Here is a 17,950-nt window from a genome sequence, read left to right on the forward strand (position 1 = left end):
GAAGAAGAAGAAGAACGAACGAAGAATGACAGAAAGAAAGAAGGAACGAAAGAAAGAAAGAGAAAGGAGGGAGAAAGACGCCTTATAACCCACCTACTTAAAGAGGAGGCCACATCCAGACTGATAGGAAGGGTGGAGGCATGAGAGGGCTGGCGGGGCTCCCACAGTCAGCCCCTGAAGTTCTGGAGGGATATCTTAGCTGCAGGGGGTTCCCCCTGAGAAGTCTTGGGGTCTAAACCTCAAACTAGGTTTCCCAGCCCAGAGCACCATGTTACTGGAAACATGTCTGGCCTGAGTGTATGCCTCGGGCCAGCAGTAGTGGCGGGGGAGGGGGGGGTTTATTTCGTACAGGAAAAGTTTCACAACACGAGTCCAAGTGAGTTTTAGAGGGTGTTTATAAAAGCTGGGGACAGGGACACATGGAAGAGCTGGGGAAATGAGCCCAAGCTAGTCTGCGTTGGCTCACTAAGAAGTCAGAGAAAGGGGGCCTCTGGGACAGGTTCAGGGGGTTTGCCCAGGATGAACTGCCACTGCCCATTGCTGCCCTGGTTGCAAGCTTTGTAAGGTCCCTTAGAGGTTAGGAGATGTATGCCTGTAGGGAAAGAAGGAGGTGGGGAGGGTGCAGGCATGCTCCTGGGAGGGAGAGTGTGAGTCGGGACTTTCTCATTTTGAGGGATTTTTAAAGGCTGGGTGTTTAGGGGAGGTCTTAGGATATCAATACAGTGGGGCCTTGACTTACGAGTGTCCTGACTAACGAGTTTTTCAAGATATGAGCTGTCTCTCAGCCGATTTTTTGCTTTGAGTTGCGAGCTAAAACTTGGGTTATGAGCCAGCTTCAGATACCCCACCGCTAGTTGGCGCATCGAACGTCACAGTGAACGCCACAACATCAGCCCAGCATCACGTGTCTCACTCGTTCACTTTAAGCGGTAGCTCTTAGTTGAAGCATCAGTGTTGTGCTCGCATTTGTGCTTGCAGTTATTTTGCAAAACTTTGTTTTTTGGGTATCCGGAATGGATTAATGGCATTTCAATTCATTGTAATGGTGAAAATTGATTTGACATACAAGCAATTTGAGTTATGAGCTCCGTCATGGAACGAATTAAACTCCACTGTAGAATATTCATCAGTTTTATGCTGCTGTACCAAAATGGGATTTATTTTTCATCTGTCCTTGGGTGAGATTGGAAAATGGCACTAATTGGATTTATGCCTACTTCCTGAGTGGGGTGATTTAAGCTATTTACCCTCTGGCTAGGGAGGTTAAGTGCAAACCAGTTATTCTTAAGTGTCCCTGGGTTAGGGAAGATGGCTACAAACTGCCGTTTAACTGTTCCCTATTCTGCTTGTCTTGGTTTACTGGCCTTCCTCAACCAGGACTGGGAAAGGTTCTCACATAACACCTGGATATGAATCATGGGGTTTCAGTCTGCAGGGAGAGATGGCTAGAAATGCAGGAACTGTCTTAAAGGGCCAAGGCACAAAATTTCGTTTGCAGCCACTCACCTTGGGCTCTGGCAGAAGGAGGGCAAGAGTGGACTAGAGCTGTGAGGAGACTAGAGTTGGTGGCACTGGGAAAGAGCTGAGAAGACAGCCACCTGAATACCTGTGCTGAGCCATTCCCCCCACTGCAGAAGCCATCACTCTCAAGCAGACCTTTCCCATTATGCAGCATTAGCCTGGGGGAAGCAATAGCTCCACCCTTTGGGATCCCTTTCACCCTACCTTACGAAGCTTATACCCAGAAGGGGTTGGCATGAAATATTCAAAGTGAAGAAAAACAAGCACCTACAACTAAAACTTCTTTACCCAGCAAGGCTATCATTTAAAAGTGAAGGAGAAATACAGAGCTTCCCAGACAAGAAAAAGCTAAAGGAGTTTGTTACCACCAAACCAGTAATCCAAGAAATGTTAAAGGGCTTGCTTTAAGAAGTGGGAGAAGAAGAAAAAGGAAAAAAAATGAACAGAGAAACATATTTTAAAAAATAAAATGTCAATAAATATGTCCCTATCAATGATCTTTTTAAGTGCTCCAATCAAAAGACATAAGGTAGCTCAATGGATAGGAAAACAGTATCTATGTATATGCTGTCTTCAAGAGGCGCACTGCAGAATGAAAGATATACATAGACAAAAGTAAAGGGATAGAAAAGAATACTTCATGCAAATGGAAAGGGGAAAAAAAGCTGGGATAGCAATACTTACATGTGACAAAAGAGACTTTATAACCAAGGCTATAGTAAGAAACCGTTTATAACAAGCAAGGAGCTGGAAGAAACATTTTTGGAAAACTAACTAGTGTAAGACCCTGACATTAAGCTTTTTTATTATTATGTAGTGCTGGACTTTAGGCTTTTGATTGCCAAGGTATCCATCTCTAGTAAACACATAGATAGCTACACAGACAAAGAGCCAGGCCACCACAACCATAAAGTCCTGTTTTAGAAAACCCTGGGTAACCTAATTAACTGTTTCAGTGACCCTGCTTGCCCCTCCCCACACCCTAATTCTGGTTCTTACATTTTGAATTTGCCAATAATGAGTGAACCCATGAAACCCTAGGCACCCCATCCTTGGTCCCCTAAAAGGCAGAGCCCAGGTCCACACTCCTCCTCTCTACCCATGAACTTGCTATGTGGCCCCTGGATGTGCTGTGTACCCTCCAGGATTTTTGAGTAACAAATCTTTTTTTAAAGTCACCTAATGGTTGGTGCTGAGGTGCATTCTGCAATCATAATAAGGTCCACAAAGGCTATTTCAACTACAGCAATGGCTCCAGTCAGGGAAATGTCTCTGGGAGCTCCCACAAGTAGTACAGGCCCAGGTGAGTGCCTCCAGCATTCCTAGATCAGGCATCATTATCATATCCTGAAACCAACAAAAAAAAACCCACTAATGAATATAATAATGTTGGTTGGATAATCCCAATGTTGCTGGACAAAGTGGTTTAAAAAAATAGATAAATTCAGAGATTGAAATTCTCAAGTGCACATGGAACATTCTCTAGGATGGACCACATGTTAGTTCACAAAACAAGTCCTAACAAATTAAAGAAGATTGTAATCACACTAAGTAGCTCTTCAGCAAGTCAGCGGAGCAGTCTCCCCAGCAGGTGCAGATATCTGTGAAGACCCTGACTGGCAAAACCATCACCCTCGAGGTTGAACCCAGTAATGCCACCGAGAATGTCAAAGCTAAAATCCGAGACAAGGAGGGCATTCCACCTGACTGGAAACATGTGATTTTCGCAAGCAAATGGCTGGAGGATGCCACACTCTCTTACAGCACAATATTCAGAAAGAGTCCACCTTGCACTTGGTGTTTCATCTGTGGGTGGCATCATTGAGCCCTTCTGTCACAAACTGCAACAAGACGATCTGCCACAGTGTCATGCCCACTTGCATCCCACACTATCAACTGCTGCAAGAAGAAGTGTAGCCTCACTAATAATCTGTGCCCCCCCGCCCCCCCGCCAAAAGGTTAAATAAGGCCCTTCCACAACCATCTCAAGCTCATAGGGCAGCCTTCTGCCTGAACCCTATGACCCTGGGCTTTAATAAAGTTTCCTTTTCGTTTACTGGAGAGAGAGGGGGGGGGGGGGGAGAGAGAGAGAGAGAGAGAGAGAGAGAGAGAGAGAGAGAGAGAGAGAGAGAAAGAAAAAAAAACACACACACTAAGCCCTGACTGGTTTGGCTCAGTGGATAGAGCATCGGCCTGTGGGCTAAAGGGTCCCGGGTTCAATTCCGGGCAAGGGCATGTACCTTGGTTGTGGGCATATCCCCAGTCGGGGGTATGCAAGAGGCAGCTGATCGATGTTTCTCTCTTCATCAATGTTTCTAACTCTCTATCCCTCTCCCTTCCTCTCTGTGGAAAATCAATAAAATATATATATTTTAAAACAAACAAAACAAAACAAAACAAAACAAAAACACTAAGTATATTTTCCAACCACAATGGAATGAAACTAGAAATCAGTAGCAAAAAAACAAAACAAACAAACAGAAAATTCACACATATGTGGAAATTAAACAACACACTCTTAAACAATCAATGGGGCAAAGAATAAGTCACAAGAAAAATTAGAAAATATCTTGATGCCCTGGCCGGTTTGGCCTAGTGGACAGAGCATCAGCCCATGAACTGAAGGGTCCCAGGTTCAATTCTGGCCAAGGGCACATACCTCAGTTGCAGGCTCCATCCTAGGCCCCAGTCAGGGCGTGTGCAGGAGGCAACCAAGCAATGTACCTATCTCACATTGATGTTTCTCTCTCTGTCCCCCTCCCTTCCACTCTCTCTAAAAATCAATGGGATGCCGAAACCGGTTTGGCTCAGTGGATAGAGCGTCAGCCTGCGGACTGAGAGGTCCCGGGTTCGATTCCGGTCAAGGGCATGTACCTGGGTTGCAGGCACATCCCCGGTGGGGGATGTGCAAGAGGCAGCTGATCGATGTTTCTAACTCTCTCTATCTCTCTCCCTTCTTCTCTGTGAAAAATCAATAAAATATATTTAAAAAAAATAAAAAAAATAAAAATCAATGGGAAATATCCTCCAGTGAGGATTAACCAATAAACAACAACAACAAACTAAGTCCAAAGTTAGCTGAAGGGAGAAAATAATAGAGATTAAAGCATAAATAAATTTAGAAAGTAGAATAAGCAATAGAAAAAAACAATGAAATTAAGAGTTGGGTATTTTATTTTTTTAAAATATATTTTATTGATTTTTCACAGAGAGGAAGGGAGAGAGATAGAGAGCCAGAAACATCGATGAGAGAGAAACATCGATCAGCTGCCTCCTGCACATCCCCCACCGGGGATGTGCCCACAACCCAGGTACATGCCCTTGACCGGAATCGAATCCGGGACGCTTCAGTCTGCAGGCCGACGCTCTATCCACTGAGCCAAACCGGCTTTGGCAAGAGTTGGGTATTTTAAAAGGTCAAGAAAATTTAGGAGAACAAAGGGAAGGAAGAAACTATCCTACACTCTACACACACACTCACACACACACACACACACACACACACACACACGATGATGGTGGTGGTCAAACAGGTATTACATTTGTCAAACTAAACAGACACTTTAAATGGGTGAATTTTATTTATGTAAGTGACTAATAAAACTAACAAACCTCTGGAAATGCAATCAAGAAAAAAAAGAGAAAGAATACAAACAAGCAATTCTGGGAATAAGAAGGACATAGCTACAGATAAAACAGGGGTTTTAAAGAAAATAAACATATTTTGAACAGCAATAAAAAATATATTTTTTAAAAAACCTAATTTTAAAATTTGTTTAAAGAATAGGAAATCTGAATACCTCTAAAATCAAGCAAAACTCACATCACACAATAACCTAGTTTACCAGGTGACTGCAACTAAAGTATTCAAGGAACATAAACTTTTCCAGGATGAGGAAATCACTAAGTTGGGTAAATCCCAGGAATGCAAGTATTCTTTAACATAAGGAAATCCTTGAAGGGAGAATAAAGGGTAAGAGGTAAAGGGGGCCAAATATATGGTGACAGAAAATGATTTGAGTGTGGATGGTGGGCACACAATGCAATACACAGGTCACGATAGAAATGTATACTTGAAACCTACATGATCTTATTAATCAGTTACCCCAATAAATTTAATTTAAAAAAAGAAATAACTAGAAAATCCTTGATGCAATTTACTATATTAACAGGTTAAAGAAAACCTGTTAATGATCATCTCAAAAAATGCAGATTTAACTGGTGTTTAAGAAAAATCATTTTTCAAAAGATAAAAAGAAACATTACATTATTATATTTGTAGTCATTTTTATTGGGCTATATCAGCAGAAAGCATACATGATGGACAGAACACATAAAGGACTCTATAACAATACATAATAGTTATTTAGCACTTGATGCCTTACAAATCACTTTGCATCTATTATCTGTCTAATCTAGCCACTCTCAAGAAGTATCATATTTTAAAACATAAATGAAGAAACCCATTTTTAAAAAGTGTGATTTGTCCCAAATCCCAATTATTTTCATTTTTTATTATGTTGATTCTCTGATGTCCTGTGCCAGGAGCCGGTCCATCCTTGCTGTTTGACACAGTCGCTGCATGGAAGAAACATCTGCACAGCCAGATATGTTTCAAGGGACCTGGCGTATATGGCATACTGTTCTTAATATGTTTGCTCCCCTTCTTGGCGCTATGTGTTTTAACCAAGGTCACCTCTCCGAGAAAGGTTGTTTCCCCAGGTAGGGATTTTTCCCTGAAGTTAGGGAGGGAATAAAACCCCTCAACTAAATGCCAGGCGGGTAGTTAATCACTTTAACTACGAACAATCACGCTTAAGCTACATAATCTTTACTCCCTGGAATGGAGATAAGAAATGCCCTAACCTTTGGGATAGAAATTGATAGGATTAAAATCAACTGGTATAAATACAGATGTAACAAGACAACAGAAGACAACCTAGAGACAGAACCTAGCGAGAGAACATGGCTACAGAACCTGGCTGGAGATCCTGGACAGAACCTGGCTACCGAACCTGGCTGGAGAACTTGGAGACAGAACTTGGCTGGAGATCCAGGCTAGAACCTGGCAATAGAACCTGGCTGGAGAACCTGGCTAGAACCTGGCAACAGAACCTGGCTGGAGAACCTCGCTATGCTGATCAACTGAACGCTACCTCCGTGTCCTTCATTCTTCGCCGACTCTGTCCACACCTTTGGGGACCCCTGGACCTTCTGGGGCTGGACCCCAGCAGTCCTGTGTTATATGTCAAATTAAAAATGACAGATGTCAACCTAACCAGTTTGGCTCAGTGGATAGAGCGTCGGCCTGCAGACTGAAGGGTCCCAGGCTCAATTCCAGTCAAGGGCATGTACCTTGGTTGTGGGCACATCCCCAGTAGGGAGTGTGCAGGACACAGCTGATCAATGTTTCTCTCTCATCAATGTTTCTAACTCTATCCTTCTCCCTCTCCCTTCCTCTCTGTAAAAAAATCAATAAAATGTATTTTTTTAAAAAGTTTTAAAAAATGACAGATATCTAACTATAGATAATACATAATTTTAAAAAAACAAAATTCAGAATTCAGTTCTCCAGTGGTTCCCACATGCTCTTGGAACAGAGACAAATAAAAATGTTTAATTCCATAGTTTATATTCTTAGTCACATCTATCTTTCCTTCTCAAACTTGTAATCTACAATTAAACACTGGCTGCCCTGGCCAGTGTGGCTGTTGGTTAGAATGTCGTCCAGTAGATTGAAAGGTTGTGGGTTCAATTCCCAGTCAGGGAACAAACCTAGGTTGCAGGTCTGATCTGAAGTCAGGGCATGTACGGAAGGCAACCAATCAGTGCCCTCTCTCACATCGATGTTTCTTTTAATCTTCCTTCCCCTCTCTCTAAAATCAATAAGCATATCCTGGGGTGAGGATTAAAAAAATAACACTGGTATCCTTGCGGGTTTGGCTCAGTGGATAGCACGTTGGCTCATGGACTGAAGGGGTCCCAGGTTCAATTCCAGTCAAGAGCACATACCTCGGTTGCAGGCATGTGGGAGGCAAGCAATTAATATATCTCTCTCATATTAATGTTTCTTTCCCTGTCTCTCCCCTTCCCTTCCACTCCCTCTAAAAATTTTTTTCTCATTAGAAAAATGTCGAGTAAGATTAAAAATAATAAAATAAAATAAATAACACTGGTGTTTTCCCCACTTAAAAACTATAGTTTCTTCAAAGGTGGATGAAGCTTGAAGCCTGGTGGTTTCTATCTACCAACTTTGCAGCTTCTCTCTAGGGAACAAGTGAGCATCCCTCTTGGTAGTCAATCCTGACTGGTTACAAACAACCTAGGTACACCACAAGCTCTGACACAACTTGACATATCACTTCCGTGTCAAAAGGAAGGACATCATGGGAAAGGGGAGGAGTACTCTCCCCTCTTCCTCTAAGTACAGCTGAAACCCTGGACACCATATATAAAACAGCGTAAGAAGTTCTGAGGATACAAGCTACTGGGGCCAGGGACCTGAAGAATGACAGCACGGAGTCCTTCGAGTTTTCCTCTTGCCTCATCAGGAAGCTGGCAACCCAGAAATGCCACAGATACAGACAAAAAATGTCCAAGAAAAGTCTTCTCTTTTCACCCAAAGGACTAAGAAAGGAGTAGACTCACAAGACAAAATTTTTAGACAATAACCACCTTCCTCTAGCAAAAGATCATGGGAGAAAACTTGAGCCCTATCCACACCAACAAAGGCAAAGTGGGATGCCTACACTTCCACCCTCACCAGGCTGTAACCCCCACCCTGGAGTAGAGTCAAAGAAGGTCAAGTGAGGAGGGAGGATTAAAAAAAACACACACACCAAAAAACCCCTCTCTCATCGCACTCCAGCATATCAATGGGAACCATGAGGGGAGACCAGGCTTCTAACCCTACCCAGAGAGCAGACATCTCCCCTTCTTTACTGGTTTGGACAGTGGAGGGTCAGGACTCTTAGCAAGTCATGAGGTCACTCCCCACCCAACCCTACCTCATGGTGTCAGTAGAGGCTGTGTGGGGAGCAGTAATGAGACACTCTTGCTCCTCCCAGCTAGGTGCTATCAGTGGAGCCTTAGCGGGGAGCTGTAACTCCTACTCCTGCCCGAATAGAGGCCAATGATGAACCTGGACTTCCAACACCAACTAGAGGCCAAGTAGAAGCCAGTCCAAATAGAAGGTTTAAACAGTATAGTCTTCTAACATAATGCCCAGAATGTCCAGATTTCAACTGAAAATCACTCATCTTGAATGAGAAGACAATCCACAGATGCCAGCACTGAGATGATCCAGATGTTAGAATGACCTGTTAGATTAAAACAGCTACCATAAAAATACCCCAGTAAGCAATTACAAACATGCTTGACACAAATTTAAAAACAGAAAGTCTCAGCAAAGAAACAGAACAGAGAATCAAATGGGACTGAAAAATACAATAACAAAAGCCAGTGATGGGCTCACGAGCAGAATGGAAGGGACAGAGGAAAGAATCCGTGAACTTGGAGATAGAACAATAAAAAACACCCAACCAGAACAAGAAAAAAATTTCAATGGACTGACTTGGGTTCCCCCTTCCCCTAATGTGACTGTATTTAGAGATGGGGATTTTAGAAAGTAATTAAGATTTTAAAAGTTCATAACTGTGAGGTTCCAATCTGAGAGGGTTGGTGTCCTCTAAGAAAAGAGAGCTCAATCTCTCCTTTCTCTACACATACGCAGAGGAAGGGCTGTGGGGGCACAGTAGGAGGGTGGCTGTGTGCAAGCCAGGAACACACCAAAACCAAATCGGCTGATACCTAGCTCTCAAAGACGTCCATCCTCCAGAGCTGTGAGAAATACATGTCTGTTATTTGAGACCCCCAGTCTGTGGTACTACAGCCCAACAAGACCAAGGCAGATTTGGGCGCTGCTATGCCAAATACCTAAACATGTGGAAGTAGCTTTGTTAACTGGGTAATGGGTGGAGGCTGGGAGGGTTTTAAGGTTCATGCTAGAATACAGACATCAAAGGCCATTCTGATGAGCTCTCAGACAGAAATGGAAACAGGAAGAAAGGCAATTCTCATTGTAAAGTGGCAGTTGCCTTGTCTGAACTGTGTTCCACTGTTTTGTGGGAGAGAGAACTTGGGAGCAATGAAACTGGGTATTCAGCAGAGATTTGTAGGCAAAGTATTAAAGGTGCAGCTTGCGTCCACCTCACTGTTTATAGTAAAATGTGAGAGGAGAGGGATGAATTGAAGAAACAGTTGTTAAGCAAAAAGGAAAAGAACTTGGAGATTTGGAAAATTCTGTCTATCCACATTGCAAAATGAGAAAGCTTGTTCAGTTGTGGCTGAAGGGCCATTTGATAAAGAGATCATGGGTGTGACTCACAGGTTTAATCAGCCATCTCAGCAGAAGCCAGGAATAGAGATGGGATTAAACCATCAGAAACACTGCCAGTTGGTACTAAAAGGGACAGAAAACACTAGAAAAGATGAAGGCAGGCTTTCAGACTTCTTAGATCCTACAGGACCAGATAGCAGAGCTGCAAGTGTGCCCTATGCTGCAAGGAAAGGGGAGCATGACTGAATAGATTCAGAGACCATCAGGCTACCTCTTCAGTTCCAACAGGTGGGGAGGACCCTGAAGTGTCAACAGGCCACATGGCCTAACACTGAAGCTTTGGTGGGTAGGACTGCCCAGACCAGTCTCAGTGGCAGGACTGCTGAAGCAGAGGATTGTGAAGGTGGAACCCCTGCTTTAGTGAATCTGGAAGGTAAGGCATCAAGATCTGATGGAATTGCCCACTGGGTTTTGGACTTGCTTGGGACCTATTTACTCCTTCCTTTCTTCCTTCCTCCCTCCCTTCCTTCCTCCCTCCCTCCCTCCCTCCCTCTCTTTCCTTCCTTCCTTCCTTCGTCTCCTTTAGAGTGGATCATCTGTCCTGTGCCTGACCCACCATTGTCTGGTTTCACAAGTTCACAGCGGAGAGGAATCTGCCTTGAGTCTGAAATGTACCTTGAGTCTAACCCATACCTGCTTTATGTGATATGTAGGTGAAACTGTGGACGTTAGGGTTGATGCTAACATAAGTTAAGACTTTGAGAGTTGTTGGGATGAAATGAATGTATTTTGCATGTGAGAAGAATGTGAATTTGGGGGGCCAGGGGCAAATGCTATGAATTGTGTCCCTCCCAAATTCATATGCTGAATGCTACTTCCAAATGTGACAGTATTTGGAGAAAGGACTTTTTAGAGGTAATTAAGGTTAAATGAGGTCATAAGGTTGGGGTCCAAATCTGATAGGACTGGTGGCCTTTAAAGCTAAGGAAGAGAGATCTTGCCTCTCTTTCCACAGGCATACATCAAGGAAAGGCCATGCGAGGATACGCAGGCAAGAAAGCCAGGAAGAGATCCAGGACCAGAGACCGAAGCTGACACCTAGATCTTGGTTGTTTGAACCACCCAGTCTATGGCATGTTATTTTCTGTTGTTTGAACCACCCAGTCTATGGCATGTTATTTTAATGACAGCCTGAGCAGATTAAGATAAACATATAGTGAAAAATAATGAATAGAGTCTCAGGAACCTGTGATATTACAAGCAACGACCTAACATTTGTTTCAGCATCCTGGAAGAAGGTTTGGGAGGTGGAGGCTGAAAATGTATTCAAAGAAATGATAGCTGAAAATTCCCCCAATTTAGCAAAAGACATAAACCTACAGATTCAAGCTTAGCAAACAGGATAAATCCAAAGAAATCTACACAAAGATATATCTTAGTCAAATTCAAAAATTAAAAACACAGCACTCAAAACATTCCTAATAATAACCTTCAAAGTTTCAATTAAAAAAATATATATCATGTCATCTTCTTCTACCCAAGAATAAAATGGTGAAAGGCAAGTATTTCAAAGTCTTTTCAAATTTTCACAACCTAATATTCAGTGTCAGTTCAGGCCTACAACTAAATTTTACTAAGGTATGAAAAAGCCTAAAGTACAAACTACATACAATGAAGGTAAATCTTCATATATAAGCGCATTATCAAGTAACTCAGCTTAAAACACAGAAAACATCAAAGGCCCCTCTGTATTCCCCCTTTCTAGGCTACAGGTCTGACCCTGGTAATTAACATGATTTTCAGTAGCTGTCTCAATAAGCAAGGTCTAAAAGACACAAAGTGCAAAAGTGAACTGCCAGGCCAATGTGCTGTGGATTCAGGGGAAGCTGCCCTCATGGGAACTTTGTGACTGGCTAACTCACAAGCCTCATTTTTCCCAGGATGTGAGTAATCATCTGAGTAGTTATCTCAATCAACAATTGTCCCCTCAAGAATTGTTGATTGAGATAACTACTCAGATGATTAGTCACACCCAGGAAAAAAAATTTACAGTCCTTAACCATTATGGATTCTATTTTGCTGGCCAAAGGCTGAATGCTCACTAAAGACTTTTCCATATTCTTTGGTTTTCCCTCCAGCATGAGTTTTCTGATGTTGAGAAAGGGATGAACTCTGGCTGAAGGCTTTTCCACATTCCTTACACTTATAAGGTTTTTCTCCAGTGTGAGTTTTCTGGTGCTTTGTGAGAGATGAGCTCTGGCTGAAGGCTTTCCCACAATCATTACACTTGTAAGGTTTCTCTCCAGTGTGTGTTCTTTGATGACGGATGAGGGCTGAGCGGTCACTGAAGGCTTTGGCACAATCACTGCATTTATAGGGTTTCTCCCCTGTGTGAGTTCTCTGGTGTTGAGTCAGGGCTGAACAGTAGCCAAAGGCTTTCCCACATTCATTACACTCATAAGGCCTCTCCCCAGTATGAGTTCTCTGGTGCTGGATGAGGCCTGAACGATCACTGAAAGCTTTCCCACATTCGTTACACTTGTAGGGTTTCTCTCCAGTGTGAATGACCTGATGCTGGGTAAGAAATGTGCTTTGGCTGAAGGCCTTTCCACATTCATTACACTCATAAGGTTTCTCTCCGGTGTGGATTCGCTGATGTTGAGTGAGATATGAGCTCTGATTAAAGGCCTTCCCACATTCATTGCATTCATAGGGTTTCTCTCCAGTGTGAATTATGTGATGGCGAATAAGGGCTGATCGGTGACTAAAGGCTTTCCCACATTCGTGACATTTGTAGGGCTTTTCTCCGGTATGAATTCTCTGGTGGAGAGTAAGGTGTATGCTCTGGCTAAAGGCTTTGCCACACTCATTACACTCATAGGGCTTTTCTCCTGTGTGAATTCTCTGATGCAAAACAAAAGCTGAGTAGTAACTAAAGGCTTTCTCACACTCATTACACTTCCAGGGTTTTTTCCCTGCACAAATTCTCTTATGCCTCATTAGATCTGAATTTTGTTTTAGGTTCTTTTTCAATGAATCGCAGTTATGTAGTCTTTCTCCTTGCTGTTGAACAAGTAATGACCTCCGGCCAAAATTTCTTCCAAATTCATCACACTGGTAACTTCTCTCCCCAGATTTCTTCTGAGTGACAACTTCTTGTATTAAATGTTTCTCCTGGTTTTCCTGCTGACTCTCTAGAGAATCCTCACATCCACTGTCACTTTCCTTTGGAAATCTTTCAATTAACACTCCAGGGGCTGACTCTTCTTCAGAAACATCCTGCTCTCGAGTTAGCTCCTTGCCTTCTGGTCTTATCTCCCAGTCTAACAGAAACAAAAATGGACATGTATCATTTCCTAAACTGAAAGTAAGGTAATTACTGTAGTGGGAACAGTAAAGCAAACAAAAAATGCTACAGGAACACATGAACTTAAAAGCTCTCAAAACAGCCTTGCAGCCCTGACTGGTTTGGCTCAGTGGATAGAGCGTCGGCCTTCGGACTGAGGGTCCCGGGTTCAATTCCAGTCAAGGGCATATACCTTGGTTGCGGGCACATCCCCAGTGGGGGTTGTGCAGGAGGCAGCTGGTCGATGTTTCTCTCTCATCGATGTTTCTAACTCTCTATCTTTTTCCCTTCCTCTGTAAAAAATGAATAAAATATAATTTAAAAAACAAAACAAAACAGCCTTGCAATCTTAAGAGAACATGAGAAAAGAAAGATGACTGGACAAAGAAGTACAGCTGCATACAGGGAGAGGGTGAGTAGGCCTTCACAATTCCTCTGTCCAGTGGCTAGGAAATGAGAAAACCTAATGGAACAAGACTAAGCAGAGGTGATAAAAAAAAAAAAAAAACAGTCTGGGGAAACAGGGCTGGGATCAGAGAAATATAGTTCCCCAGAGACTGCCCACTGCCAGCACCACACCATGGCATTATCACTTCACACCTTGAGAATGACCATCATTAGCTGATCTCCTTCTGCCAATCTTTTCCCATTCCAAAATATCCCACTCAACGCTAACAGACTATACCCCACAAACTGCAAAGAGTAAAATAAAACTAAATTGGGGTGTTTTTTTTTTTTTTTAATGAATAGCATGTAGAGAAGGTCCCCATGTACTCAGATTGGTCCCCAACCTGTCAGGATTGCTACCCCCAAATGCTAGCCTTTTTAGTAATGGTTTGGAGGGGACGCTTCACTGCTAAAAAACATTTAAACATTTCCAGGCTTAAATAGTCTTTAATATCCATTCCAACCATGATGGTATATACAATAAGTCAATATGATCAAATGTTCTCAACTACATATCCTAATTAGGGAAGTGCCTGAGATTTTAAAGGACAAATAAATAGATACAGGTTACAGGCAAATGGACTTCCAGCTAAGAGAATAATTAACTTATTACAGGTCACAGAGCTTGAGTAGCTGAAATTTTGGCTTTGGACCTGGGAAGGCTGGGTCCAAAGTCTGAACTCATAACCACATGCTATGCTGCCTCCGCTTAAATAGAAGAAAGCAAGGGGAAATTCAGAGATCAATTTATAGCCATTGCTGTTAGACAAAGAGTCACATTACCCTCAGCAGTAAAATAACATACATGAAAAGCCTGGTTTAGAGCCTTGCACCCATGCAAATTATTAACATACATTAAAATGCTACTTTCATTTCATCTTATTGGGGAGAGGGGGGATTGGTTTAAAAGAGTAGAAAGTACTTTCTAAAATATAAAATTATGAATTTATAACAGACTAGAGGCCCAGTGCACAAAATTTGTGCACTCAGGGGGTGGGGGTGGGGGGTGCGGGCCCCTCAGCCCAGCCTGTGTCCTTTTGCAGTCCAGGAGCCCATAGGAGATGTAGAACTGACAGTTTAAGCCTGCTCCCCACTTCTGGCTGAGCAGTGCTCCCCCTGTGGGAGTGCAATGACCATCCAGGGAAGCCCCTGTTGAGCATCTGCCCCTGGGTGGTCAGTGCACGTCATAGCAACCGGTCGTTCCGCAATTTGGTCGAGTTGCATATTAGCCTTTTATTATATAGGATCATCATCCACAGAGGGTAAAGTGTGGCACAGGAGAAAGGGACTTCAACTTTTCTATGGTCTAGCAAAATCTGAAAGGCTCCTTCACAAGCATTTCAATGGCCATGAGGGTTTTAAGTTCTCTGTTTCCAACGCGCACTCACCTGGACTAGTGGTTTTTGAGACTTCTCTCTCCAGCTTCTCCCCAGACTCCAACTGAGAGATTACATCAGGCTTGGAAATTGGAAGCCCTGTTCATGCAAAGAAAAAGAAGTCTGGTAAAAAGCCCAGGATTAGCTTTTTGGTCATTAGGAAAGACACTATATGAGAGGTGGGTTCTGGATTTCTCCCTCACCAGTGCTCAGGAGACAGGAAGGTTGATACAGGGTCTATTTGAGTTCAGAACAATTAAGTCCCTATTTCTACCTCTCCCTATTAAAATAATAAGCACCCACTTCTTAAGAGGTATTTTCACTAGAACTTCATCTTAATATCTTTGGTCAGATAATAGAAAGGAAGGTTATTACTAATTCAATAAAAAGGAGTCCATTTCTAACTCTAGGGGTTAACAATATCCAGAAACAAAAAGCAGAAATTACATGTCTCAGGCCTTTTAGGAATTAAGACTCTTTTAACCATTTGTATGCCATAAGCATCTATAGGTACAAGTGGCGGGCCTTTTTTAAATTAAATTCAAAATATCATGGCAGTTAACTGGTTAATCTAAGAACCTCCGAGTTCCTTGGAACTGAGGAAGCAAAGCTCACAGGGACCGAGGAGCTATCCTTACCCAGCAAGACCAGATTCCTATGCTTCTCAGGCACATCTCCCTGCGGAGGGTTCAGCTGTCCCCACTGGGCGAGAGCCTCAGCCATATCCCTGATCATGAGCGACTCCTGAAAAACCAAATATATCCATGCTCACCAAAGGACCACCTTCCAGAGGTCTCTGGGAAGGACTCAAAGTGACAGACAGAAGAAGGAAGACATGAAGGATGGGAAGGCTAGACAAAATGACCTCTAACATCCCTTCCAACACTAAGATTCTCTGGTGTATAATAGTCGCCCCTTATTTGTGAGGAACATGTTCTAAGATCCACAGCAGATGCCTGAAACTGCAGACAGTACTGAACCCTATATACAGTATGTTTTTTCTTATACGTACATACCTTTCCACTTAAAAGAAGCACTATGACTTGTCTTTGACATATCTGAATTGCCAGCATCATAGAGGCCCTGATGGGTCTGACTCCCTCCTGTCATCTGCCCTCAACTCCACCATACACTGCTCCTTCTGCAATCTCTGGGCTGTGTGTGGCCGCCTTTCCACAATGCTCTCCCCTTGCGCACCCTTCAGCTCTCCAAATCCCACTCACGTTTCAGATCTCAGCTCAGGTGTAACCCTTCAAGGAAGCCTTCCCAGACTCTCTGGATGTAGCACCATGTTCCTTCCCTTCTCTTAGATCATGCACACATTGAGGAGACTTTCTGATCAACATCTCTCTGTCTCATTCACCATTAAGCACCTGGAGAGTGGAGGCCAGGCCTGTTTTCCCTCACTGAAGCAGCCCTGGTATCTGGCACACTGTATCGGTCAGACAGTTGAAGGAAGGAAGGAAGGAACACCTGAACAGGAATCAATAGAAACAACGTTTTAAATGGGGTGTTCTATGAAAGTGTGCGGGGAACAGAGGTGGGGAGGGGAACAGAAGTGTATCCAACAGGATCTGTCTTCCAGAGCTAGTGAGCCAAACTGGAGCCATGGAGGTACAGAGCGTGGAGAAGCTTCCGGCAAAGGCCGAGCAGGATGAAGCCAAGAAGTTGCAGTGCATCACGGTGCACCAGGAGCTGGAGCTGGAGTTCCACCCGGGTAACCTGCTGGCCTCTGACTGGAAGCCCTTCATGGGCCTGCAGTGCAGGGACCCACACCTGGAGGCTGAACTGTGGGCCTTGGTGAGTGAACTGTGGGCCTTGGTGCGGGACAACATGCAGCAGCTCAGCAACCATGGAGCTCAAGGAGGAGGCACTGGTAGTGTGGCTGCCGGAGCCCACCACTTGCCTGCCGCACAAGAAGTTGGTGCCCTGGCCATGCAGCTTATAAGCTGGCAGCAGTTCGCACGCCTCAAGGGCATTTGACCCAAGAAGAAAACCACTCTGGTGTGGGGTGAGGTGAGTGGCCATGGTGGCACCGCTGGGGCTACCAGCACGCCCGCAACAACACCAAGGAATGGCTGATCAAGGTGTCCAGCAATGCTGACCCCTTGGAGGATCTGTTCACCAAGTAGATTCAGGCTAAGAAGAAACAGGTGGCCAAGAATGAGCGGAACCGGCTGCATAATTTAGCCCACGTGCACAGGCCGACATGCACCCTACCAGACACCAGAGTAAGGAGGAGCAGGGCCATGCCTTGCAAGTGGCCAAGGTCTCCACTGCTTCTGTGGGGCACTTCCAGGTGCACCTCCCAAAGAGAAGGTGCCCCAAGGATCTGGCAAGAAGAGGAAGTTTCAAGCTCTTTCAAGGACTTTGCTGGGGAGAAAAAAAGCCAGTTGGAGATGCTGTGAGTCATGAACAGCAAAAAGCCTCAGTTGGACGTGATGAGGGCCACCTATAAGCAGATGAGAGAGGAGGACCAGAAGGAAGTGGCCAAGAGGAGGAAAATGAGCCAAATGAGCAAGAGAAAGGGGGGGCAGGGTCCTGGAGGCAAGAGGAAGGGGGGTCCACCCACCCAGGGGGATGAAAGGGGGAGAGCTAAGGAGGCTTGGGAGGCAAGATGAATTCTGGGCTACCTGGCTTGGGTGCAAGAGGAAAGGAGGGAAACACCAAGGAGGAAAGAGGAGGAAGTAAAGTTCACTCTCCAACCTGCCTGCCTATACTAGTAAACCAAGAACTATTCTAAATGTTAAGGTCTAAATCCTGTAGGGGGATGCAGAAGAAGGTGGCCACTGCCTTCATTGAGCTTGAGGTTGAAGCAATAGGACTGCCCTTCCCTCAAGATAGTATGTAAGGGATTAAAAATGGCAGCAGAGTAGGTGGATGCTGCATGGACATGCTCCCAGGAACAAGCTGGAAATACAA

The 17,950-nt window shown here is 43.9% G+C and overlaps 1 protein-coding gene and 1 pseudogene across 2 annotated transcripts in view; one reads left to right on the forward strand and one right to left on the reverse strand.

Moving 5' to 3' along the window:
- The window catches only part of LOC102437740 (zinc finger protein 501), a 49,650-nt gene that overhangs the window by 3,174 nt on the left and 28,526 nt on the right, over positions 1-17,950 (reverse strand). Inside the window, exons 7-9 of one of the 2 annotated variants that reach the window (XM_023764401.1) lie at positions 15,667-15,772; positions 15,041-15,127; positions 12,061-13,182 (exon numbers count right to left, since the gene is read on the reverse strand). In XM_023764401.1, coding sequence (XP_023620169.1) covers positions 12,061-13,182; positions 15,041-15,127; positions 15,667-15,772 — 1,315 coding nt within the window. Of the gene's footprint in view, positions 1-10,421; positions 13,183-15,040; positions 15,128-15,666; positions 15,773-17,950 lie in introns of those variants that run through there. The other variant, XM_014466256.2, reaches the window with a different exon arrangement.
- Positions 16,637-17,719, forward strand: LOC102434325 (annotated as a pseudogene).

This window comes from Myotis lucifugus, unplaced genomic scaffold (genome assembly GCF_000147115.1).
Source record: "Myotis lucifugus unplaced genomic scaffold, Myoluc2.0 scaffold_331, whole genome shotgun sequence".
NCBI lineage: Eukaryota > Metazoa > Chordata > Mammalia > Chiroptera > Vespertilionidae > Myotis > Myotis lucifugus.